We start from the raw sequence: 26,212 nt of genomic DNA, 5'->3' as shown, positions 1-26,212 counted from the left end.
CATCAACTGATGAATGGATAAAGAAGATGTGAGATCATATATATTATGCAGCCATCAAAAAGAATGAAATCTTGCTATTTGCAATGACATGGATGGAGCTAGATTGTACTGTGTTAAGTGAAATAAGTCAGTCAGAGAAAGACAAATACCATATGATCTCACTCCTGTGTGGCATTTAAGAAAGAAAACAGATGAACATATGGGAAGGGGGGGAAAAAAGGAAAAGAGAGAGGGAAATAAGCCATAAGAGACTCTTAATGATAGAGAATAAACTGATGGTTGATGGAAGGAGGTGGGTGGGGGGATGGGTTAGACGGGTGATGGGTATTAAGGAAGACACTTGTTATGATGAGCACTGGGTGTTTTATGTAAGTGATGAATCACTGAATTCTACTCCAGAAACCGATATTGCACTGTATGTTAACTACCGAAAATTAAAAATTAAAAAAAAAGAAAGACTATGTCTTTACCAATAGTCCTGCTAACCCAGCATGAAGGGGATTAAGTAAGAAATAGTTGTTGGCAGTGATTGGAAAATAAAAACATCCACGTTTATTCCCAAATGAGACATCTTTATTACACGAATCATGGCCATTTATAACCAAAGGCAGAAATTACAGTGCTGTCACACATGTGTGAACATGATGTTAATTGCATCACTTCTTAGTGTCTGTAGTTCTGCCAGATGAGTCCTTCTTACCTCTTATACTGAGCCAAAGCATACAGTTTCAGTAAAAAGCCTACAAATAATGTACTTTCTATTGTGCTGGTCATTTCTATTCCTCCTGGTTATTACAAATTTGTAGGGGAAAAGAGATTAACTCTGAAATGTAGGTTTCTTCTATTACACATTTTCTCTTCTGTGTCCTCTACAAATGCATCTTTGGGGTGGAGGGAAGGTTTACAGCATTTTTTATCTTTTTTAGGAAGTGGGTGTTTTCTATTTACATGAATATTAGACTTGCAGAGGAAACATTTTTGTTAACTTTCCCCAAAAGTTTGTTACATACTCTACATCCATATTAATTTTTACTTGGGCTCTCTATTCTTGATCGACCACATCTCTGCTCATTTATTATTTCTTCCGTGCACCAGTTAAATTTAGAGTGGTTTAATGGGAATATGGTATGCATTCCTCTAAAAATAGGGCATTTAGCAATTATTATTAATGAACATTATTAGCCCCTCATGTACTAGTGACCCTGATTCATTCTAAGAATAAGTCGTACTCAAGAAAGGATAAATGAACTAACTGAGAAAAACAAACAAACTTGTCGCATTAAGCAATGAATTTCCAATAACATTTTACTAGTCTACGGCCATACCACCCTGAACGCGCCCGATCTCGTCCAATAACATTTTACTTTTTGTATTTAGTAATTATTAAAATTTATTAAATGTTTATATAATTTTGATCAATAATACTAATTATAACACTAGTACTACAAGTACTACTAATAAATGATAATGGATCCTAGGAAAAAAATAATCCCTAAAGCCATATGGTTATAGGAAATTTTTTTGAATTAAAATTTCAATTTATATACATAATTTTCTTTGTGATGTATGATAAGGAAATCAATAAAATAATTCCAGGCATAAACATATATTACTTTAAAACAAAATTCAGGGGAAAATAGTAGAATGGAATTATGAGTTCAAGGACAAAAAGATATGATAGATTTTCTAACAATATGACCTTCCTTGTTCAAACACTTTTTTAAAAGTGATAAAGGTAGTATAAAGATAGGCAGCCTCTACAAGACGGCCCCCAGTGATCCCTTCCTCCTGGTATTCATGCCCTGTGTCATCCCATCCCCTTGAGGATAGGCTTGACCTAATAATTTGCTTCTAACAAAGAGAATTCAGAAGACGTAAGGGGATACAGCTTTCAAGCGTACATTACAAAAAGACTGTGATTTCCATCTTGCTCATCCTCTTTTGTCCCCCACCCCCCCACTCTTTCTCTCACTCTCTCTCTCTCTCACACACACACACACGCACACGCACACGTGCATGCACGGGTCATATTGTGAACTGCCTTATGGAGAACCCCAGTGGCAAGGAGCTAGGAATGACTGTTGCCATTGGTCAGCAGAGAACCAGACCCTCACTCCAACAGTCCACAAGGAAGTGAATCTTGCCAAAAATTATGAGAGTGAACTTAGAAGCAAATTCTACTTAGTCAAGTCTTCAGATGAGACTGGAGTCCTGGCACTTGATTGCATGCAGTCTTGTAAGAGATCTTGAGTGACCTGACCCAGAGAAACTGTGAGAAAACAAATGGTTGTTTTCAGCGTTAAGCATAGGGACAATTTGTTACACCGCACTAGACAGATAACTAATACAATAATTGTGTCAGATGGCTATTGTTTCTAGAATCCATTGGATACATTTAAGAGTGACAAAATATTTTGAATTTAAAAATGACATTTTTCAATAATCATGACATTACATCATTTGCAGCTATTTAAACTTATGAGTAAAACATTTATAGGGCAACTTATGATGTGTGTGGGGATCATAATTTTTCTAAATCCTTTTGGAGAGTACATGAACAAAAAATTAGGAAAGTCCTGACAGCATTGGGAAGCCTTCATTCCTTAGTGATAATGAAAGAGGTTAAGGGAGAGAATTAAGAGTGAAATAGGAACGAGAGGAGTTAATTTTCTGCTTTGAAGAAGTTTAGTACTTGAACAGAGCTAGGAAGCACAACAAAAATAAGAAACTCCAGCAACTGAGAGCTTACAGTTACACATGCTATCTCATTTAATCGTCACTACAAACCCTTAAGGGAGATTTTATCATCATGGAGGTTTGAGGGGACCATAGCCCATGTTTTTATCATACCCTATGTCATTTTGTTAAGTTGAGCTTACAGACAAGGCACTCATTTATTTATCCAGCCATTTATCCATTGGAGCCAATATCCATTTAAGGGATACATCTACCCATTTGTCCAATGTATCCAATACATAATCAAGGAGCTGTGAGTACAGTTACAGCATCACATAAATATTAATCCTGCCCAAGAGCTAAAAGTCTACAAATAGATGTCAGACTCTGCTCATCACAAAAGTAAAAAGCATGAGACTTAGGTCTAATCCTAAGATTCTGATTCCAAAGGCCTGTGCAGTTGACGGCTCTGTCCTTCCACAAAACAAGGAAAATTATTAAATGCATTTTATACTGTGTTCAATCACTCACAGATTCTTGTTTTTCCTTCCACATAGAAGCTTAGTAATATAGTAATCCCATAGTAAATACATATCCTAGACCAAACACAAACACTTTAGTTAAGATTCAAAAAATTTTTATTGTGCCAAAAATATATATCACAAAATTTACCATTTTAATCATTTTTAAGTGTACAGTTCAGTGCCATTAAGTACATTCACACTGTTGTGCAACCATCACCATACCACCATCCATCTCTAGAACTTTTTATCTTCCCAAACTGAACCTCTACAGTAACTAAACACTAACTCCCCATTGTCTCCTCTCCACAGCCTGCTGATGACCATCATTTCTACTTCCGGTTTCTAGTAATGAACTATAGAAATGATCTCTGAAAGCATAGTCTTTCTACTTCCGGTTTCTATACATTTGACTAGTCTAGGTAACTCATATAAGTAGAATCATATATTACTTGTCCTTTTTTTGGCTGGCTTATTTCATTTAACATAATGTCTTCAAAAGTTTATCCTTCATGTTGTAGCATGTGTCAGAATTTCCTTCCTATTTAAGGCTGAATAACATTCCATTGTATGTATATACCACATTTTGTTGATCCATTCATCTGTTGATAAACACAGGATTGTTTCCACCTTTTGGCTGCTGTGAATAAAGCTGCTATATACATGAGTGTACAAATGTCTGTTTGAGTCCCTGTTTTCAATTCTTTTGGGTATATACCCAGAGTTGGAATTTCTGGATCATATGGTAATTCTGTGTTTAATTTTTTAAGGAACTGCTATCCTGTTTCCATGTCAGCTGCCCAATTTTACATTGCTACAAGATTCTAAAACTTTTAACAGCAAAGTCTAACTAAAATAAGTGATGAATGATATAAAATGAGTGAGGTAAACAGTTGGCCCACAATTATTGACTCTCCAAGCTTGAAGGACCCTTAAAGTACATCAGTCTAAATATCCATCACATATTTGAAGATAATGCTTGAAGTACTTGAGTGATGATTATATTACCCTCTAGCAAACATTGATTAAAAGCTTATTATGTGCCCAGCACAATGCTGTGAAAAACTAAAAAAAAAAAATCACTCATCTTTCTCTGGAATTCTTTCCCATAACTACCATATGCAGCCTTAAACATAGCAACCTATCCATTTACTTAGGATAATGATTCACCTGGATGGAAAGACCATGTATTTCAATTATTTTACTTCTTGTCTATCTCCATGGGAAAGATAAATTAGTTTCAAAATGATGTGAGGTGGTAAGTATTTGCAATGTGAGTCTTTATGAGGTCACCATAGCAGTTATAAAAACAAAAATTATATTTTTAAATATATAATTGTAGCTCATTAGCCATGCCGGCCTATATTATTTTCGTTAAATGTTCTTCCACAGCATTGGCCAAGTTTAGATGTTATACAACCCTGAGGTTTAATCAATGTTTAGATGAAAACCATTTCTCAGTTGAGAAAAAACAAGTACCCCCAAATGATTATGAGGACAGGTAGTAGATAAGCATATTATAACAAGAAAGGGAGTCCTTTCTAAGTGCTGTTAATGCTATGAGTGCCCTAAGCTCTGGAAATGGTCTCTCTGCAGGGCTTTGAATGCCCTGGTATCTTTCCTCTTCTTTAAGACTTCTACTCAAAGTCACAATAAGGAAATATTATTCAGCCCTACAAAAGGAAGGAAATCCTGTGACTTGTGACGCTATGCTAAGTGAAATAAACCAGACACAGAAAGACAAATACCACATGATCTTGCTTATATGTAGAATCTAAAATAGTTGAACTCATAGAGGCAGAGTAGAATGGTGGTTGCCAGGGGCTGAGGTGGGGAAAATGAGGAAATATTGGTCAAAAGATACAGGTTTCAATCATGCAAGATGAATAAGTTCTGGGGATCTAATGTACAGCATGATGACTGGTAGTTAACAATACTGTATTGTATACTTGAAATTGACTAAGAGGGTAGATTTTAAGTGTTTTCACCACACACACACACACCAAAGATAACTATATAAGGTGATGGGTATGTTAAGTTTGTATTTCTCATTTCACAATATATACATATATCAAAGCATGTATAAATGTATGCAACTTCTGTTTATCAGTTTTACCCCAATTAAACTGAAGAAAAGACTCATGCATGATAAGGTGTGAACGACAGACAGCAACTCTATGCCTTAGTCCTCTTGGCAGTGCAGAACCTTTTTTTTTTTAAAGATTTTATTTATTTATTTTGAGAGAAAGAGAGAATGAGAGAGAGCACGTGAGGGGGGTCGGTCAGAGGGAGAAGCAGGGCTCCCCGCCGAGCAGGGAGCCCGATGCGGGACTCGATCCAGGGACTCCAGGATCATGCCCTGAGGAGAAGGCAGTCGCTTAACCAACTGAGCCACCCAGGCGCCCGGCAGTGCAGAACCTTAAAGATCAACACATTTAAAACCCATAAACTTTTTCAAAGACTTTTCTTCCATGAACTCAGAAATGTCATGATTTCATAAGTGGTCAATCAGAAATTAGTATCAATACCAGAGAACCAGTTTGTAACCATATAATTGGTAACAACTTCACATCCCTATAATTTCAGCCTAAAAACAAAGAAAACAAGAATTTTAGGCTGGCCTCTGCTGCAGAATTATAAATGTACAATTCTTGTTTGGCTTTGGAAATATTTGGAATACTCTATCTAACCTTGTTATAGTCTTCAAGCCCTCCTGGCTAGAAGTGATTGATGTAATGGAAACTGCCATTTTACACAGGAGGAAACAAAACTCTGGGGGTAAGTATAGAACTAAGAAGTAAAGGGCAAATTGAGATTAAAATTCAGTATTCTTTGTCATATAGCCTACTTGCATTTAAGAGAAAAATCCTCAAGTAATCATGTAAAAAATTCACAGGGAATAAATTTCTAGTACTGGAATTTCAGGCAGTCCTTAAATCAACTTCCATCGACATTTCTAGTAAACTTGGACTCCACTTGAGAAGTGCAGGTATGGGGAGGGGTAGGGCAGAAAGAGGAGAAGATAAGAAATATTTCATGTTTCCTATCCCACGTCTCCAATTCAACTCAAGTTGTCAACACTTACAGAAGGCTTATTATGTATCGAGCATTCTTTAAGGCGCTGGGAAACAAAGCAAATTAGACCTGGATTTTACTTCAAGATGCTCCAAATCCAGTATTGTAATGTGGTTTATTTATTTATATACTTAATCATTTATATTCTAGAAAGGCTTGCTGGTGGGGCGAGATATTTTACAACTTCATAGTCCTATATTGCAAGATAAGGAGTGGCTAATATCTCAGAGCCCCTAAGAATTTTTTCCATGGTCAGCATCACCATAAACAGTTTACCCCAGCTGGAACCAGCCTCCGTCCTTCCCAGAGAGACCACACTATTTTTAGCTTGGGTTGGAAAAATCTTCCTGTGCCACTCTTTGCCAAGGTTCCAGCTGCTTTCTGTTTGCTAATCTCTGTTTAGCATTGCAAAAACTCCAGAATTTTCTCAGCTTACCCTTTGCAGTATTACAAAAATACACTGAAACTTTAGGTTTGTATTCATTCAATAATAATATTTCATTCAATAATAATATTTCTGGAATGCCTATTTCGGGTCCCTGGGATATACCAGTGAATAAAACAAGCCAAGTTAGCAGATATAATAAAAATCCAAAATTATTGAGGCTCAGAAAAGATATACATTTTACTCTCCTATAAAATAAGTCCAGATGCAGCTGGCCCAGGACTTCTTTGGTGGCTCCACTATCACCCAGGATCAAAACTCTTTCACTATTTCTCCTATCTTGTCCCTATCTCATAGCTTCCATCCTCATGGTCATCTCATGATTAGAAAATGGCTGTTGTAATCCAGCCATCACGCCCATATTCCAGGCAGCAGGAAGGAGAGGAATGCCTGATTGCTAGTCAGCTGTTTTAAAATAGCTTTCCTAGAATCCTCATCCAATTATCTCCACTTGGAGAAAGGATATCTGTCAGGGAGGAGGGAAACTAGCTTTAAAGCTGGGCACATATATGCAACCATCAATGTAGGGGTTTTATTACCAGGGAAGAAGGGGAAAATGGATATTGGATAGGCAGCTGTCTTTGTCACAGATATCTTAATCTCCAGTATGATGTGTGTCTGCATGTGTGTGTATCTATCTATAAGTAGATGATTGATTGATTGATTTATAAGGAGAAATTTGAAAGGATCACATGGGGAATTATCATATATATGTAGTACTTTGGGGGTTGTTGCAAATGCTTTTTAAAAAATCATATCTATAACCCCAATTTTAAATATTAAACTTCAACGCATCTGCAAATGTTAGAGTGCTGATTATTTCAGCCAGTTATTATTTACAGAGTGCAAGTTATGAGTAAAATTATTGAGTAAAATGCACCATTCCTGGTTCTCAAAATAATCTGCAAATTCCTTAGTGTATTTATAATTGAAATCAAAAAGATTTCCACTGATCTCCTAAATAAGAGAGAAAAAAAAAAGCCCTTCTCTCAGGGGTCCTGTTTTGGGTTCAGGGAAGATAGTGTGTGTCCCTAAATCCTTGACCTCTTCGTGGTATGGCAGGGCATGAGACTGCAGTCGACTGTCCCCTCCTCTCCTCTTTGCCACGCCCTCAAGGCCCAGGAATGGATAAGACCTGTGGCTCTAAAGCAGCAGGTGTAGTGGGAAGAGAGCTCTGGGCACCCGATTAAACTCAGTTCAGGTTCACTTGTGAAGGAGCCGACTTCCTTTCTTTTGGCCTCAGCTTTCTAATTTGTAATATGAAGGTGATTAAATTTACTCTCACAGCACTGTATTTTACTGCTGGAGTAATCACTAACTTCTTGAAAGCTTTCCGAATTTGTACTGTCTTTTTTTTTTTTTTTTGTCTTAGAAACAATTTTGACTGAAGACAGGCATATATATCAGCAGAGCAACAGCACATTTCCCAGTTGTCCTGACAAAGAGGAAATTCCTTCAGTAGTGTGTTAGTCAACTCAGGCTGCCATAACAAAATACCTACGGTTGGGTGGCTGCAATAGCAGACATTTGTTTTCTCATAGTTCTGGTGGTTAGAAGTCCATGATGAAGGTGCCTGTAAATTCAGTTTCTGGGAGAGGTCTCTTTTTGGCTTGTAGACAGTCACCTTCCTGCTGCATCCTCACATGGCCTTTCCTCTGTGTATGCATGAGAAAGAGAGAGAGCTCAGGTGTCTCCTCCTCTTCTTATAAGGACTCTAGCCTAATTGGATTAGGACCCCACCTTTATGACTTCATTCAACCTTAATTACCTCCCTAAAGGCTCTATCTCCAAATATAGGTTGGGGCTCCAACCTGCAAAATCGGGGAGGGAAGAACACGATTCAGACTTCATGAAGTGCAGTGTTCTACAATCATGTCTTGATCATTGTGGTGACATAGTTGATAAACTACATATGCTATATGTCAGTTTAAGGTCTCAAATAGCGGGGCGCCTGGGTGGCTCAGTTGGTTAAGCGACTGCCTTCGGCTCAGGTCATGATCCTGGAGTCCCGGGATCGAGTCCCACATCGGGCTCCCTGCTCAGCGGGGAGTCTGCTTCCCCCTCTGACCCTCCCTCCCCTCATGCTCTCTCTCTCTCTCATTCTCTCTCAAATAAATAAATAAAATCTTTAAAAAAAAAAAAGTCTCAAATAGCTTCCTCATTTGGGATCTGACTTATTCAAATTGTATAGCTTAGCTGACAATAAGACCGGATAATTGTTCCATGCTCTTTCATTTCCCTCATTTAACTGCCTGAGAACAAAAAGACCAGCTTCCTTTCAAAAGGTACACATTTACACTCACTCTTCAGTATTTATTTCTTCAGAGCAGAAGTCTACTACAAACAACAGAGACAATTATAATTTTTTTTTAAGATTTTATTTACTTGACAGAGACAGAATGAGCGAGAGCAGGAATACAAGCCGGGGGAGTGGGAGAGGGAGAAGCAGGCTTCCCACGGAGCGGGGAGCCCAATGCGGGGCTCGATCCCAGGACCCCGGGATCATGACCTGAGCTGAAGGCAGTCGCTTTTTTTTTTTTAAGATTTTATTTATTTATTTATTTGAGAGAGCGAGAATGATAGAGAGACAGAGCACATGAGAGGGGGGAGGGTCAGAGGAAGAAGCAGACTCCCCGCCGAGCAGGGAGCCCGATGCGGGACTCGGTCCCGGGACTCCAGGATCATGACCTGAGCCGAAGGCAGTCGCTCAACCAACTGAGCCACCCAGGCACCCCGGAGAGACAATTATAATTAATAATGACAATAAAAACACACCGTTGTCTTTCTATTTTAGGCATTTAATCAATTTTTTTTTTCAATGAGCCAACAGAGAAAGAAATCTAAACTTCACTGAGTGCTTACTCTGGGCCTGGCATAACACTAGGCCCTCTGCATAATTTGCTTCAGTAAAGCCTCACAACAGCCCTAAAGACTATTATTATATCCACTTACAGAGAAGGAAATGAAAGTAAATTATTTTGGGTAAAGCTGAATATATGTAATTTCAAGTAGATTAAGAATCCTCTGTATTGTTAAAAAGCTTGAGACAGAACTATGTGTGGATATGGAATGATCTCCAAGATACACTGTGGGGATTTTTAACTGATAGTTGTATATGGTATAAAATTAAAAGGTAAAAAAATAAATAAATATAGTGACTAGTAAGTCCTGATTCTTGGTGTCTCCATTTTTCTTCCTAGTGGCAACCACTATTACTAGTCTCCTTGTATTTCTTTCTAAAGATATTCTATGAATTTACAAGCAGCACATATACACACATACACATATTTTGAAAACATAAATGGTGGCTAATTCTAAGCATTGTTCTGCACTTTGCTTTTTTTCAGTAAACAATATATTCTTTCTGAGGAGGGGAACTGAAAAATTAAAGGGTCTGGAGTAAAAAGGTGACTTACTTCTCATTGTACACTCTCTGAATAATTTTTAACCATGTGCATGTGTTAATTTTTTTCAATTATAAAGCATACATGCAAGAAAACTTCTGCATACTCTTAGTCTTTGGATGAAGATCTTATAAACAAGTGGTAAGATTTTAAAGAAAACCAATTTGTGGTCCTGTTACTTCTCTTTTAATTTTGTGGCACCATTAACTTTCTCCTTCTTGAGGAGTGTGATTTTCAGCAACCTTTACTTTATGAATTCAGCTTTGGATTGTGATGCTACCTAACTCACTACTAAAAGCAAATATTACTTTTGTCGGTGAAATATAGAATCTAGGTTTTGGGATAAAGCCTGGCCACCCCCTGGTGGTCTTAGTTTGAATAAAAATAACCTTCAACTATAATCAATTTTCTTTATAGCAAGTTTTGGAGTTCTAATATTAAGAGATAAAAAGAATCAGAATCCATCATACTTATTTTACAGTTGAGAAAATAGAGTACCAAAAGGTAAAGCAATGTGCCTCAAAACACAAAGCAAAGAGTCCTGACATTCAGTCCATTGCTTTCTCCATTAAAAAAAAAATGCCTTAATAATAATTATCTTATATCTTATTTATTGAATTTGTCACAAAAAGGATATGCTGTGTATCACCCTCAAAAGGGAAAATAAGAAAAGCAATTACAATTCTTACAAACTATATTACATGCAAGTTCTTTTCAAATTTGGAAGTTAAGTTTCAGACATGCGTTAGAATTTCTGGAAGAAGTCAAGTTAAGTTTTAGACATGCGTTAGAATTTCTGGAAGAAGTCAACTCTATGGGTAGATTTGAAAGAGGACAGAGAGTTGGCTCATGGGATAAGAAGGTAACGATTTTTCCTGCATAGGGGGCAGCGTTAAAGAACACCCAGAAAAGTCAGTGGGTGTAGGGAACAAAAGAATCTTTCAGAAGAAATCCGTAGGCAATCCATGTTAGTGAGATGGGGGAGGGGAGATCTCATTTTCCTTTTTAGCTTCTTGAAAGTTTTCTCTTTGAAGGGTAGTGGAGAATAAAACAAAATTCTAACACTTTTCAATTTACTTAAAAACATTAATTGCTCTTAAGGTTTGTTTTTAATGCACCAGACTTTTTAAAAATTAAGACTATATTTTTAAGAGCAGTTTTAGGTTTGCAGAGAAATTGAGGGGAAGGTACAGAGATTTCCCATATATCCCCTGTCCTCACACATGCATAGCCTCCCCCATTTTCAACATCCCTCACCAGAGTGGTACATTTGTTACAATTGATAAACCTACACTGACATGTCATTATCACCCAAAGTTCATAGCTTACATTAGGATTCACTCTTGGTTTTGTACATTCTATGGGTTTAGACAAATGTATAAATGACGTGTCGATCATTATGGTATCATACAGAATATTTTCACTTCCCTAAGAATCCTCTGTGCTCTGCCTGTTCACCTCTCCCAACTCCAACCACCCCTCCTCCACCATGCAACCCCAGGCAACCATTGCTCTTTTTATTTTCTCCATAATTTTGCCTTTTCCAGAAATGTCATATAGTTGAAATCATCATACAGTATGTAACCTTTTCAGATTGGCCTCTGTCACTTGGTAATATGCATTTAAGCTCCCTCCACATCTTTGCATGGCTTGATAGCTCTTTTCTTTTTAGCGCTGAATTATATTCCACTGTTTGGATGTACCACAGTTTATTTATCCATTCACCTGCTAAAGGACAACTTGCTTCCACATTCCAGCAGTTATGAATAAAGCTGCTATAAACATCCATGTGTGGTTTTTGTGTGAACATAAGTTTTCAACTCCTGTGGGTAAATACCAAGAAGCAGAATTGCTGCATCCTATGGTGAGGGTATGTTTGGTTTTGTAAGAAATCACCAAACTGTCTTCCAAAGTGGCTGTGCCATTTGCATCCCCACCAGCAATGAGTGAGAGTCCCTGTTGTTCCATACATTCTCACCAGCATTTGGGGTGTTGGTGTTCCAGATTTGGGCCATTTTCATAGGTGTGTAGTGGTTACCCCAGTTCTCCTAAACAATTCTCTCAGTCATGTGGCTTCTAGATCCCTCACTGTTCTACCGGCCCTTCTTAGGAAGCTCTATTTATGAGGAAACTGAGACTCAGAGAGAAATTATTTGCTGAAAATCATGCAGTCAACATCATCAGAACTGAAATTTCTGTTCATCATTATTTACAGTGAATTGACTCACAGTGTGGTGACTTCTTTTTTACTGTGAATTATATAAGAAAGAAGGAAAGAAGGAAAGAAAGAAAGAAAGAAGGGAGGAAAGGAAAGAAGAAAGAAAGAGAAAGAAAGAAAGAAAGAAAGAAAGAAAGAAAGAAAGAAAGAAAGAAAAGAAAAAAGAAAGAAAGAAAGAAAGAAAGAAAGAAAGAAAGAAAGAAAGGAAGAAAGAAAGAAAGAAAGAAAGAAAGAAAGAAAGAAAGAAAGAAAGAAAGAAAGAAAGAAAGAAAGAAAGAAAGAAAGAAAAAGATTGATCGATCTCACCACCCTGGGATCATACCTCAGCTGAAATCAAGAGTCGGATGCCTACCTGATTGAGCCACCCAGGGTCCCTGGAATGATAGCTTTTGAAGAATATGCTATCTTCCAGAGCTAAGAAATCTGAGGCACATAATGAGCATGCTAGATTTTTAATGTCTGAAGCTCAGATTTAAGATGATCATACACATTCCCTGTATACTTGGCAAAGTGTTTCTCTGTCTAAACTTTTCTTTCTTACGAATATATAAACAACATATACAGTCCAGAGAAATAGCTTGATACTGTACTATATGTTTGTTCAAAAGTGAAATGTATGTAGTAACTGAGGTTTATGCTTATCATAAACGGTAAGATTTATGAATTGCCGAGTAAACCTCACCAAGAATCCTGGAAATGAACGATCCTGTTTTGACTGATTTCTCCCTGAGGTCAGTTCTAGGTCGCCGTAGTCAGAGTCTTTATGCCGCTTAGTCATGATGAGAATTATAGTTGACCTGGATTTCCTCATTGTTTCCACTCGATTAGCTCTGAAGTATAAAGTGTATGAGTTCTGTTTCACTCTAGACTTAAGCAGCTGGAAACTTCTGCTTTTCTTCCCAAACATACTCCCTCAAATTTATACAAGTCAGAAGTGCCAATAGAATCACAAAACAGATGTTTCTGACATATGATTCACCTACAGGGACTTGGCGGGCACCAGTATAGGAAGTTTTCACAGGCTCCCAGTTACTACATAACAAATTAGATCCATTTCTACTAATTCAAACTAACTGGACAAGAACAATTTGAATTAGTAAAATCCTTAGTCATATACTTAAGATGACCTTTCAATTATAATAATTTTAAACTTATAGAAATATGACAAGAGTAATACATAAAATTCCCATATATATTTTACCCAGATTCCCAAATTCTTAACATTTTTACCGTATTTGGTTATGATTCTATTTGTGCATGTCCATGTTCCTTGTTTTTTCTGAACCATTTGAAGTGTTATCCTTTTATAATTCCCTTTATCTCTTCTTACTTCCTAAGTATTTCCTAAAAATAGAGGCATTTTCTTACATAACCACAGGATAGTCATCAAATTTGAGACACTTAAATTGATGCGATATTTTTATCTAATCGACCATTCATATGTTTTCAATTATCTCAATAAGGTGTGTATGACAGACAGCAACTCTCTCTGCCTTAGTCCACTTGGGCTTGGTAAACTCCCGTTGCAGACCCTTAAAGATCAACCCATATAAAACCTATGAACTTTTTCAAATGTTTACCTTCATGAGCCCCAGAAATGCTATGCTTTTATAAGCAATTGGAAGTTAACAACAACACCAGAGAGCAAGTGTAAGCACATTGCGTCCATATAATTTCAGCCGAAAAACAAACCAAAGGAGTTTGGGCTTTAGGCTGGCCTCTGTTGCAGATTAATCAATGTGCAGTTCCACATTGGCTTTTGAAATATTTAGAATACTTTATCTCACCCTATTAGAGTCTTCAAGGCCTCCTAGCTAGAAATGATTGATGTAGCTGAAACTCTTCCACTGTACAAAACTCTAAGGAAAGTAGAGAACTGAGAAGTAAAGGGCAAATTGAAATCAAAACCCAGCATTCTCAGTGTTCTTTGTTGTGTGGCCTATTTGCATTTAAAAGAGGAAACTTAAAGTAGTCAATTAAAAAACAGGGAATAAATTTCTAGTCCTGGCATTTCAGGCCGTCCTTAACAAGCAGAAAATCAGATCAGTGGTTGATGGAGGGGGAGCGGGCAGTGGTGATGGGCAGGGGTAGGGGCAGGTTTGATTAGGAAGGAGCACAAGGGAACTTTTCTGGGATGATGAAAATGTTCTGTGTCTTGAGAGGGGTGTCAGTTCCATGGGTACATGCACTTGTCAAAACTGATTGAACTGTACACTTCAGGTCTGCTATAAATAAGCCTTTAGTAATATGGTGGTAAGGCGTGGGTGCTGGGGAAGCATTCTCTATTCCTATGATTAGGTCTTCATCTTTTAGTGAGCTTTGCTTGTTCCTCTGGAGTGTGAACTTCCCAAGTAGTCCTCAGGTTTTGTTTTATTTTTTTTTTCCCTTCTCTGTTGAGGTAGGACAGGATGTCCAGAATGGGCTAGAGTTGGCTATTTCTCTTCCTTCAGGTCAGTTAGGCTCTGGTTAACTAGTTTCTCTGAGGGCAGGCCTTGTTAAGAAGAGAGTGCTCTGGCATATTCCAAAATCGTTCTCCCCACCTCAACCACCCCACCCCCCTCCAGAAGCAGGAGGTGATTTTTCTCTGATATTTACTGTGGGAACCTGGTTGGCCTCATGGAAGTAACTCTCACAGTATTTTGGACCCGCCCTACGATGGGGTCTCCTTAGAGATTTTAACTCTCAGACTTCTCTGCACTGAGCCTCCAGTAATTTATGAATTCTAGATCGTGTTTTCCTATATAGGCGCTGGTTCCATGGTGGTCTCCACTACTGAGTCTTGGCTCCGGTAAGCCATGACTCGCTGCATTCACCTGTCTGGCTCTCCAGTCTGGAGGGCAGCGGTTTGCTATGCGTCCTCCCCTCAAAGGCCCGAGAAGAGTTGTTAATTTTCAGCTTTTTACTTGTTGTGAGGACAGAGTAGTGACTTCTACTGATCTCCTTACATACAAAATCAGAAACCAGAAGTTCAGGCTTTTAAAAAAAAAACAACCTTTTTATTTTAAATTATTACAAATTTGCAGAAAGGTTGGAAAAATCATTCAAAGTAATCCTGTATAAGCTTCATGCAGATTCCCAAATATGAACATTTTATCACCTTTGCTTTATCTATGTAGCCATCTGTTTAAGAACCCAATTTTCTAATTTTTAAGTGCTTGAGACATAGTATATACTTCCTGAAAACAAGAACACAGTTTTACATGAACACTATACAGTGACCAGAATCAAGAAATTATTATCGGTATAAAACTATTAACTAATCCAGACTCTTTTCAATTTCTGCCAACTGTCCACTATTGTCCTTTACAGCAAAAGAAAAACATCTTTCTAGTCCAGGATCTAATTCAGGATTGTATGTTGCTTTAGTTGCAGTGTCTCTTTAGTGCACTTTAATAGGCAACAATTACTCAGTCTTTCTTAGTCTTTCATTACTTTGATATTTTTGAAGAGTACAGGCCAGTTATTTTGTAGGATGTCAGTGAGGTTGGGTTTGTCTGATGTTTCCTCATTATCTGCATTCCTCAGGTTAGCAGTTTGGGTAGAAACATCACAGAAGTGACGTTGTGTTCTTCCCAGTGCATCAGGTCAGGAGGCACCTGATGTTGATTTGTGCCATTATTGGTGATGTTGGATCACTTGGCCAAGGGTGGTGTTTGCTAGGTGTCTTCATTGTAAAGTTACCAAATTTCCTTTTTTAACTAGTAAGAATCTAGTGGGGAGATACTTTGAGATTATGTAAATATCCTGTTTCTCTTCATACTTCCTCTCACTAGTTTTAACATCCATTGATGATTCTTGCCCAGAACAATTATTATTATGGTGACTGCCAAATGATTACCTCGTGATTTTTGTCATTTCTTCTACCTTTATTTACAGGAACTCTATTGTAAAGAAAAACTGCCTCCTCTCCCGTTATTCTTATCAGTATGGTTTCTTAGATTCTTATTTTATTCACTAGGTTATAATCTGTAACAAGCAATATTTTAACTGGCCCATATATGCCCAGGAAAAGCCCCCTCTGGCGGGTTTATATAACCTTTCTACAGTCTTTATAATCTTTTCGTGCACTTCTTTACTTTCTGGCGGAGGAAGGTTTTCCAGGCCCTGTCATGATGTAACATCTTTAAATGAAATTAAAACTTGTCTTAAGCTTACAGGTATTTATTTAATTCCAACTAATGTCGAAGACGTCACTGTGCTTAAAACACTAAATAAGATGGTCACATTTGGTGCTTCTTCCCCAAACCTTTTCATGTGAAGTGGCTGCTCCAAAAGGAAAGTCTGGGGACTGGCTTATTAATTTCCTTTTTGTTTGCAGGTGTAGACACTCATGGCTGACTAGCTGTCTGGATCTCTGGTCTTTCTCTGTGACCGTGAGTTTAAAGAATGTGAGGGCTCCCACTCTGTGTTTATTTGGTCAAGATGATGTAGTTTAAATTGGAATTTAAGTTGTCTGTGTCTGATAAAGTAAGCGACTGCAGCCTCCATGTTGACACCGATCCAGGAGCTCACAAGCCATCTTGTGCCACTTTCAAAAACACAGCATATGGGAGGTGAGAGTGAAGTGACATCCACTATCTTGGGATCTTAGGTTCATACAAGGGCAAAGGACATGAAAACAATGAAACATATACACTAGAGGGTATGTGCAGTGTGCAAACCCTCCTAACCCGAGTTGTAGTTCTGAACAAACTGATTAATTAACTAATAGGACCCATCTGTGTGTCTCCCCCTATCCTTCCCTAACTCCTCTTCCTCTGCCAACTCTTACATATGCATGTTTTCCCCAAGGTTCTGTCTTTGGCCCTTTTCTCTTTTCATAGAACTCTTTTCCTGAGTGAGGACAATTCTTTCCATGACTTATGTATTTTTTACACGCAAACAGAACTCTTGCCTTAATCTCTGACTGGAATGTCCGACAGTTCATAAGAAATTCACATTCAATGTATTAAAACTGGAGCTCATTTTCTTTCCATACCGGTTTCTCCTCCCATGGTCCTTATTTCAGTGATGAGTCCTTGTATCAACCCAGGCACCTAAGTCAGAAATTTGGGAATCATTTTGACACCTCCCTGTTCCTTGTGTATCATTTATTATAAGTTATTGCCTTAAAAGTTTCATCTGACTCTATTTTTCACTCCCATTACCATAATCTTTTGCTTGAACAAATGCTAAAGTCCTTTAACTGGCCTCCCTATCTCTGATCTCTGTCCTCCCAATTAGTGTTGCCAGATTTTTTATTATTTTTTTATTAAACCTTTTATTTTGAGATTATTTCAGAGTCAGTTGCAGTTATAAGGAATAGGACAGTAAGCTCCCGTGTACCCTTCACTCAGTTTCCTCCAATGGTAATATATTGAAAAACCATAGTATAATATTACAACCAGGGTATTAACATTGACAGTCAATATACAGAACTTTTTCACCACCCAAAGAAGTCCTCATGTTACTCTTTTATGGCCAACCATTTACACTCATCTGTAACCCCTGGCAACCACTAACTGTTCTCCACTTCTATAATGTATATAACATTTCAAGAATGTTATATAAATGAAATAGTACAGTATGGAAGCTTTTGGGGTTGACATTTGTTACTTAGAGTAATACTCTGGAAATTTATCCAGGAAACTTTTTGATGCAGAAGATCTTTTAGAATGAACATTTATCACATTGGAAAACTCTGATGGTTCCCCTTGTTTAAATTACAGTAGAAATCCAATTCCATTGGTATAGCACACAAGACTCGTCATGATTCAGCCCCAGTACAACACTCTAGTCTCTTCACCCAATAGTCTTCACTATACCCCTTCTATCTGGCCAGGCTGAGTCCTGGCTGCTACAATCTCCTATGGATCATGCTTTTTTTCTTTTTCTTTTTTTACATCTCTTGGGTTGCTCATGTTATTCCTGATCCTACAATGTCCTCCATCTCCTTGTCTATTTAAAGAAAACCTCATCATTTACTCATCTCAAACATTACCTTCTTTCTGAAGCTTTTCCTCCAGCACTGACAACTTCTTTTAAAAATACCTGTATATATTTCTAATAGCACCTACAGTATTTTGATCACAGTTAATTGTTGACAAGTTAGACAATCTCTTGAGGGCATGGACTACATCTTACTGCTTTTGAATCCCAAGTACCTAAAACTGTACTTGGTGCACAGTTAAGCTGACCGTACGACAAGGTTTGTGCCAGTTTACCTGGCTTCATTATTAACTGCACTCTCTTTCACTCTCAGAAGTGTCATGTTTGGCAAATAAATTATATATAGTCACCTTCTGCATAGTACATGCTTGGTAAACGTTTGAATAGTACATGCTTGGTAAATGTTTGAATGAATGAATGAGCTTTAATTTTAACTAGCCCCGCATCTGAGCATTAGTTACTTTACAACATACGTAGTGAGAATTTTTTTAAAAAGTTATTTGCTTCTGATACCTTTTTTTCCTAAGCTTCACTCCTGCCTGATTTAATATTGCTTCAAGTTACCTTGGACAACACAGCACTCAATTGTCTTTTTGCTCGCTGCTTGGTTTCAGAGTTGCTGTAGCTTGTCTTACTTTGTAATCGTCAGAAACACTTCCTGATGCCAGTCTTCCAAAACCTCAATGAACTAATAAAACACAAAAAACTCCGCAGTGAAGGCTGATGCGCAAAAACAGAAGTTGTCAGAATCATCACCTAACCCTAGAATCACGGCCTCGCCATGCCTAGTTCAGGATAGGTGGCGCAAATCTCTTTGTTTTGCCCCAAACAAAAATGGACTCCGTCGGAGTCAAAGTCCTTTCCTTTGCGGACCAATCGAAATCTAGCATTCCGGGCTCCTGGTGTCCTCACTTCCGCCTCGTATTCCGGGGTCTCTAACTTGGCGAGTCGGGACGGTGCGCTTCCGACTCGGAGCGGCTGTGGCGGCGCCAGGGCAGCGAGGCCCGGACGCGGCGGGCGGGATGAGCGGGGCGCGCGGCGGAGCGGTGCGGACGCTGCGGGTGCCGGGCCGCCACGGCTACGCGGCCGAGTTCTCCCCGTACCTGCCGGGCCGGCTGGCCTGCGCCGCAGCCCAGCACTACGGCATTGCGGGTGAGGCCGCACCGCCTGGGCGGGGGCGGGGGCGGGTTCCCGTCGAGCCCCAGCTTCACCGTGCGGTCGGAAAACACTTCCGACAGTAGGCAGTGCCACAAATGAACACCAGGGGGAGCCTAGGAACGAGCCAGTTGCCGCTTCCTTCTTTGTCCGGAGTGGGACTGGAGACCGAGTCAGTGGTTTTTTTCCAGTTACAGTGTGGAAGTAGCACGTAGGAGGTGCCTACTGGCTCGTGTCCTTATTCCTTAGTGCACCGACTCCCCACCGCCACCGGACCCCCTACCCCCACCTCCAGGCACACGCCACCTCGGCTTAGCGGCTGTGACCCCTCCTGCCAGTACTTGGAAGGCGGCGGTCTGCAGGGTCACCCCCCAGTACCAGCTAATGGGTCCCCCACCCCCACAGTCTGCATCCAGGCTCTCTGTCCGTAAGAAGGATGGCCCTCAGCGGACGCTTGGAGTCTCCCGACAATTGATCCAAGTTCCGCCCCTACTTCTGTTGTCTCTGGAAGAATACACACTTTTGCAAGTAGTTGCTGGAGGTTCAAGGTCACTGTCTCTTTTCAAGGACTAGATTGAAAGGCGGGGTTCCAGTCATAAACTTTTAACTTTTAATTTGTATCCTATTATTTACGCACTGAAGCTCTGTGAAATACGTCACTGCATAATATCGGATTTTGATAGTAGGTTTTTTTTTTTTTGGTCCTATAGCCGAAAAAAAAAATGATGTGGTTTCTAAACCTCAGAGGGCGAGAAATATTTACTTATGTTCTCACCACTTAGCTCTTATTGCTTGCATTTGCACATTCAGATTTACAATACTTGCCCATTAGTTAGGTTGAGACTCATGAGTTTGATATTTTAAATTAAATCTTTTGTAAAAACTTACAAAGAGTTGGTATTTTTTTAAAAAAATCACTCGTTTAAATAGAGCGTTTTTCCTCCCTTAGTCCATATAACAAGTACAACTTTTAAAATATGCTTGTCCCTTAGTAAAATAATTCATTTTTGGTAGATAACTGATATATTGTATTCAGCACTTTACCTCCTAGTATGTGGTACCAGGTATTTTGTTTTAAGATCCTATTTTGAATATATTTTAGGTTTATTGGTGAGGCAGTTTAATGGAGTAGAAGGAGCAGAGTTTCTGGGGTCTGGAGGCCAAAGGTTTCTTACGTGTAAATAGGGATGATGACACATACATGGGAGGTTTATGTGCCTGGGCACCCTGCCTGGCCACAGAATACAAATTCAAATACCTCTCCCTTCTGTTAGAGCTGTGTCTGGATCCCAAATGTAGGTGAGATAAGTTTAATATTTCATGGTTGAGGTGCAATATAGAAAGAGAAATTGTGAGAGCACAATCCTGATCATTTTGTATACAAGGTCTCAATAACTTTAGGGAGGAATTTGTGGTAGTAAAATTAGGTACTCAGTGCTCAATCCCCTTTGACCTTAGATGCTCCCCTGGCAAGTTCAACAGCATGACCTTGAATTTTTTTTTCCTTAGGCTGTGGGACCCTTCTAATATTGGATCAAAATGAATCTGGGCTTAGACTTTTTAGAAGGTAAGGTGGCTCTAATGATTAAACTTACATGTATTCTCTGTTGCTATTAAAGCCTTAATATAATTAGATTTTGAATCTTTTCGATGAGTAGAAGAATTTTTACTTTTTAAATTTGCAATAGAAAAGAAACTTCAGCATTTGCATGGTAGAGAACATATTTTTGCCAGTAAGTTGTGATTATATCAGTTTTCTTCTGAAGTCTTTGTCTCTTAGTATCCAGTTATACACTATAAAGCTTAAACATAAAAAAAAAATGTAAACTGGTTAGTGTACTGTGGGACGTTTCTAACTTTGCTGTCTTCTTCACATAGTTTTACTCATTCAGGAGCTGATTATCCATTTTGTCAGTTACCTAGCACTTCTTGCCCTTTCTCCTTTCTATGACTGTCTTGACTGTTGGACTTAGTAACACCTCCATCAGGGTTAGTCAATGTCGGAGAAAGGAAAGGAAATCCTGTCAGAAGATAACTACCTGCTCACAGCTCAGGTGAAAGTTTTATGTGGAAAGTTGAAATCATTGGTCTAAATTAGTATTGTGAAGTGCTTGCTGCTCCCTCCTGTGGACCACAAAAACCAGGGAGCACCCAGGTATGGCAGCACTCCCTCACGTAAATCGTGCCAAATTTCTAGATGGGAGACCTAATTTTAATCTAGCTCTGCAGTTTTCTGGCATATGTATGACCTGGGCTGTTCTTTTCTCTTTTTTATTAATATGTTTTTTATTTTATTTTATTTTATTTTATTTATTTTATTTTTTATTTTATTTTATTTTATTTTTTATTTTATTTTAATTTAATTTAATTAATTTTATTTTATTTAAGATTTTATTTATCCATTCATGAGAGACAGAGAGAGAGAGGTGCAGAGGCAGAAGGAGAAGCAGGCTCCCCGTGGAGCAGGGAACCCGATGTGGGACTCGATCCCAGGACCCTGGGATCATGACCTGAGTGGAAGGCAGACGTCGAACTGACTGGGCCACCCAGGCGTCCCTATTAATATGTTTTTTAAAGATTTTATTTATTTTTGCTAGAGAGAGAGTGAGAGAGAAAGAGAGAGTGAGCATAAGTGGGGGGGTGGGACAGAGGGAGAAGCAGACTCCCCACTGACCAGGGAGCCTGATGTGGGACTCCATCCCAGGACCCTGGGATCATGACATGAGCCAAAGGCAGACACTTAACCGACTGAACCACCCAGGCGCCCTGGGCTGTTCTTTTCACCTCTGTGAATGCATTTCTGCATCTGTCAAGTGCTTGCTCTACTTACCTTCCATAGTCGTGAAGACTCTGTGACATAAGGTGTGTTAAAGTATGTGATAAACTTGAAGAAAAGCTATAAAATTATGATTGTTATTTTATGTTCGGCTGCCTGGGTAACCAGATGTTCTGTTTCACTTTCCCTGGTGTAGCTTTGACTGGAACGATGGTTTGTTTGACGTGACCTGGAGTGAGAACAACGAACACGTCCTGGTCACTTGTAGTGGCGATGGCTCGCTGCAGCTCTGGGACACCGCCAAGGCTGCCGGGCCCCTGCAAGTCTACAAGGAACACACTCAGGAGGTATGAAGGCAGTCTTCCTGGGCCCATTGTTTTTCTTTGGATGAAATCCACTTGGGGATGGATACATGGGGACAAGAAGTTTAAGCTTTGGTATTTCTCATGCATGTTAGATGCTATTTATTATAGGATTATTGAAACATAACGTACATCTTGGCCTGAGGGGCTAGGAAAGAAGAAAAGGTCAGGCTTCTCATTAGTCTGCGAGGACGCCTCCAGTAGTATAAGTATGCTGTGGCACCATTTCCTCCGGAGAGGCCCGTCACTTTCTTCCCGCTGGAGGATATGCCCCCCCCGACAGACTGAAGATAGGAGTAGGCGGCCTTTTCACAAAGACTTCACAAGATTGCCTCTAGGGCTTCAGTAAGATTCCTAAGGATTTTCAGAATATACTGGAGCAAGAGCATCAAATACTGATTATGAGCGCTTACTGAAAAGATTTGAAATCTTAAGCCAGTTCATGTGTGTAGGTTCTGTGTGTATATATATGGGTAGCATAGAAAATAGTTTGGTTTTCAATCATATAGAACTACCATATATATTTTTAATGAACGTGATGGTAAGAACAATGCCTTTTGGTGTTTTACCTTAAATGTTTAAAAATTTTCCTCAAGGTAGCAGTAGATCCTTCAAGTGAAAACTTGCACATTTACGTTAAGACTTGTGTCTGCCACAGTGTCTGGACCGTAGAAGGCCTCCAGTGAATGCTTTATTAGATGCAAGAATGTTAGTCTTTTGTGATAAAAAGATTACTCATGCGAGGATTCAAGAAATCATTGTATAGCCAAAGCTATTAAAAATGACTATCTCTAAGATTGTGACTGAAAATAATGGAAAATCTTAGTTCCTCTGTTTTATGGTGAAGCCTCTCTCTGAGTACTATACTTACAAATGATGATGTTTTCATAGAATCACTGAAGACAACTCTGGTAAAGGAGAAACTTTAGTTTCAGGATGTTCAATGCAAGAATCCCCACAAAGCGGCATGTCCAAAATTTGGACATTTTTGTGGTACCTTCACGATTTTTGCTTTTTTCTAATACTACTTATAATTAACTTAGTTTTTTTTTTTTTGCTTTAAGATTTTTCCTCTCAAAAGTTTTTTTTCTTTTTTTTAAAATCTTTAGTGCTTTGTATTGTCTTATAAATTCTAGGACTATAACCAACAGGTCATAAAATAATATATCTAGTTATGTTAAATGGGATATATTGAGCTAATATATTTTTTAAATGATCTTTACATTGTTATTTCACTTATCCTAAAACAGTTATATTTAGGAAGCCATGGAATTGATGGCTAACTTAGAATGTACATTTATTAGTTTGCAATGTATGTTTAAATATGTAATGAATGAAATAAAACGTATGTGCCAGTTAAAATCATCTCTTGTACAACCAGTGGTATGTGTACTACTCTCTGGGAAATACTGCTCCAGAATGTTCCTGATGATAGTCACTCAGCCTTTACTTCATCTCAGTGAAAGTAGATCTCACTATCTCATGAGATAACTTATTCGACTTTAGATTGCTCTAATGGTTAGAAAATTGCTCTCTTAAGTCCAAATCTACCTCCTGTCAACCAACTGTTGTTTCTAATGCCTTTTCTCTGAAGTGATGAGAATGAGTCCAGCACCCCTTTTCCAGGGAACCCTTGAAAATAGTCACCATGACCCCTTTTAGTCTTTCCTCTTCCAGACTATGCATCTGTAATTCTTTCAGCCTATCTTCAGATTACATGGTCTCTCTATCTTTTACCCTCTTGGTAAATTCCTTTGCATACTCCCCTTTTTCATGGTCATTTCTGGCATTGCATACATTATTTATTCTAGAAATGTGATGATCAGTGCTGAGCTTTTTAAAACTTTTTTTTTTTTTAAGATTTTATTTATTTATTTGACAGAGAGACATAGCGAGAGAGGGATCACAAGCAGGGGGAGTGGGAGAGGGAGAAGGAGGCTTCCCGCTGAGCAGGGAGCCCGATGTGGGACTCGATCCCGGGACCCTGGGATCATGACCCGGGCTGAAGGCAGACACTTAACGACTGAGCCACCCAGGTGCCCCTGAGCTTTTTAAAACTTTGCCACCATAATCTTGAGCCTCTGGTTCTAATAATATTACATAACATGGCTGGCTGTACATTTTCCTTGGCCATGTCGTAGTGTTGGCTTACTTTGAATCCACTGGTAAGGCGCCTCGATCTCTTGTTCTTTGAACTGCTCTGAAGCCAGGTTTATATCATTCTATAGTTACGTAACTGGGTTTTTTTGAGCTGAAGACATCTTTGTGGGTTTTTTTCTTTCAGGCTATTTTTTTCCCCTTAATTTCTTTTCCAACGCAATTTTTGATAAGTGCTTGTGTCAGTTAGGATGCCGTGGCTGTTCATGTAATAGAGAATACAACGAAAAGTAGATTCAACGGAGTTTATTATCTCACATAACCAAGGGTATGGAGAAGGAATGGGTGCTGCTTGGTTACTCAGGGCTTGGCGGTGCCATCAGATACACAGGCGGTCCTTGCCTTTCCACTCTTTTATCCTCAGTGGGCATGGTTTTCTCCATATGCTGTTTATAGGTCCCAGTATCATCTTATCCCCTTTGAAGGGCAAAGGGCAAAAAAAGTGAACGTCCCTGTCTTGGGACTCCTTTTGAGGAAAGGCTTCCTCAGAGCTCTACAGCAGACCCCTCTTCACATCTCCATGGCTAGAAGAGCATCATATCCCCAGTCCTAACCGTATCACTTATGAGGGAAACAAGCCACCATTCCTGTCTTCACCTAAACAAGATTCAGCCCTGGGATGAGGAAGGGACGGAGCTTTTTCCCTGAAGGACAGAATTAAGGTTTTGTGAGCAAGGAAGAAAGGGAGATTGGCTCTGCTACAACATACTTGTCTTTCTCACAGTCCTTAGTAAAAATCAAAGTATGCCAAGCAGGGTGGTGAATAGAGAATGTAGGGTACTCGCAAAAGCCATCTGCTGTGAGATTGTGAAGGGAAAGAATTTCTGGTGATTAACTTAAGGCTCAGTATTAAAATACCAAATATTTGGCATTTTGTCATTGGAGAGAAATACAGCATATATTCGAAGCATGTCTCTTATATCAAATACTAGAAACACTGAAAAGGATTTAAGAGCAAGTGAGAGTTTTGAGGAGCTAATAAATATTTGTTAAATAAATTAGTAAGTGAACGAGCATAGCTGATTTCCTTTTATTTTTTTTCCCACCAGCATGTTCAAGAATAGCAAACAATGGGTTGTTTTTTCCCATGGATAATAGTATAGAATAAGGATGAGTAGCTTGGTTTCAATCAACTTTGGATTGAATCCTGGCTCTGTAACTTAGCTGCTGTGGGACCTTGGGCGAAGTTACTTGTTTCTCCTGAAAATTAGTTTCTTCATTTGCAAACTGAGGAGGATAATAGTAGCCTATGTCCTAGGGTTGTTGTAAGTACTTAGAACAGAGCCAACACTAAATAATTAAGAGCTCTTATTATTATATCTTATTATACTAGGGTTAAAAAGGTACAGAACAAGTTAGGAATCCTGCACTTACCCATTTCATCACTTGGTAACTGAGAAAATGTCCAACAATCAGTTTTCAGATAATCAGATGGGTAGGTGCTGAAGTGAAAAGGAGAAATCCAAGACCTAGATATATTTTAGGCCTGGGGAAT

At 38.8% G+C, this 26,212-nt stretch overlaps 1 protein-coding gene across 1 annotated transcript in view; it reads left to right on the top strand.

Annotated features, from left to right (window-relative positions):
• The first annotated feature begins 19,188 nt into the window (after positions 1-19,188).
• PEX7 (peroxisomal biogenesis factor 7) overlaps positions 19,189-26,212 on the top strand; it is an 82,946-nt gene continuing 75,922 nt past the window's right edge. Inside the window, exons 1-3 of the mRNA XM_027603949.2 lie at positions 19,189-19,419; positions 20,932-20,989; positions 22,395-22,545. Of these exons, the coding sequence (XP_027459750.1) occupies positions 19,290-19,419; positions 20,932-20,989; positions 22,395-22,545 (339 nt within the window). The 5' untranslated portion in view covers positions 19,189-19,289. The remainder of the gene's footprint in view (positions 19,420-20,931; positions 20,990-22,394; positions 22,546-26,212) is intronic.

This window comes from Zalophus californianus, chromosome 7, assembly GCF_009762305.2.
Source record: "Zalophus californianus isolate mZalCal1 chromosome 7, mZalCal1.pri.v2, whole genome shotgun sequence".
NCBI lineage: Eukaryota > Metazoa > Chordata > Mammalia > Carnivora > Otariidae > Zalophus > Zalophus californianus.
Note: the sequence above shows the minus strand (reverse complement) of the source record. Positions and strands in the feature narration are given on the sequence as shown.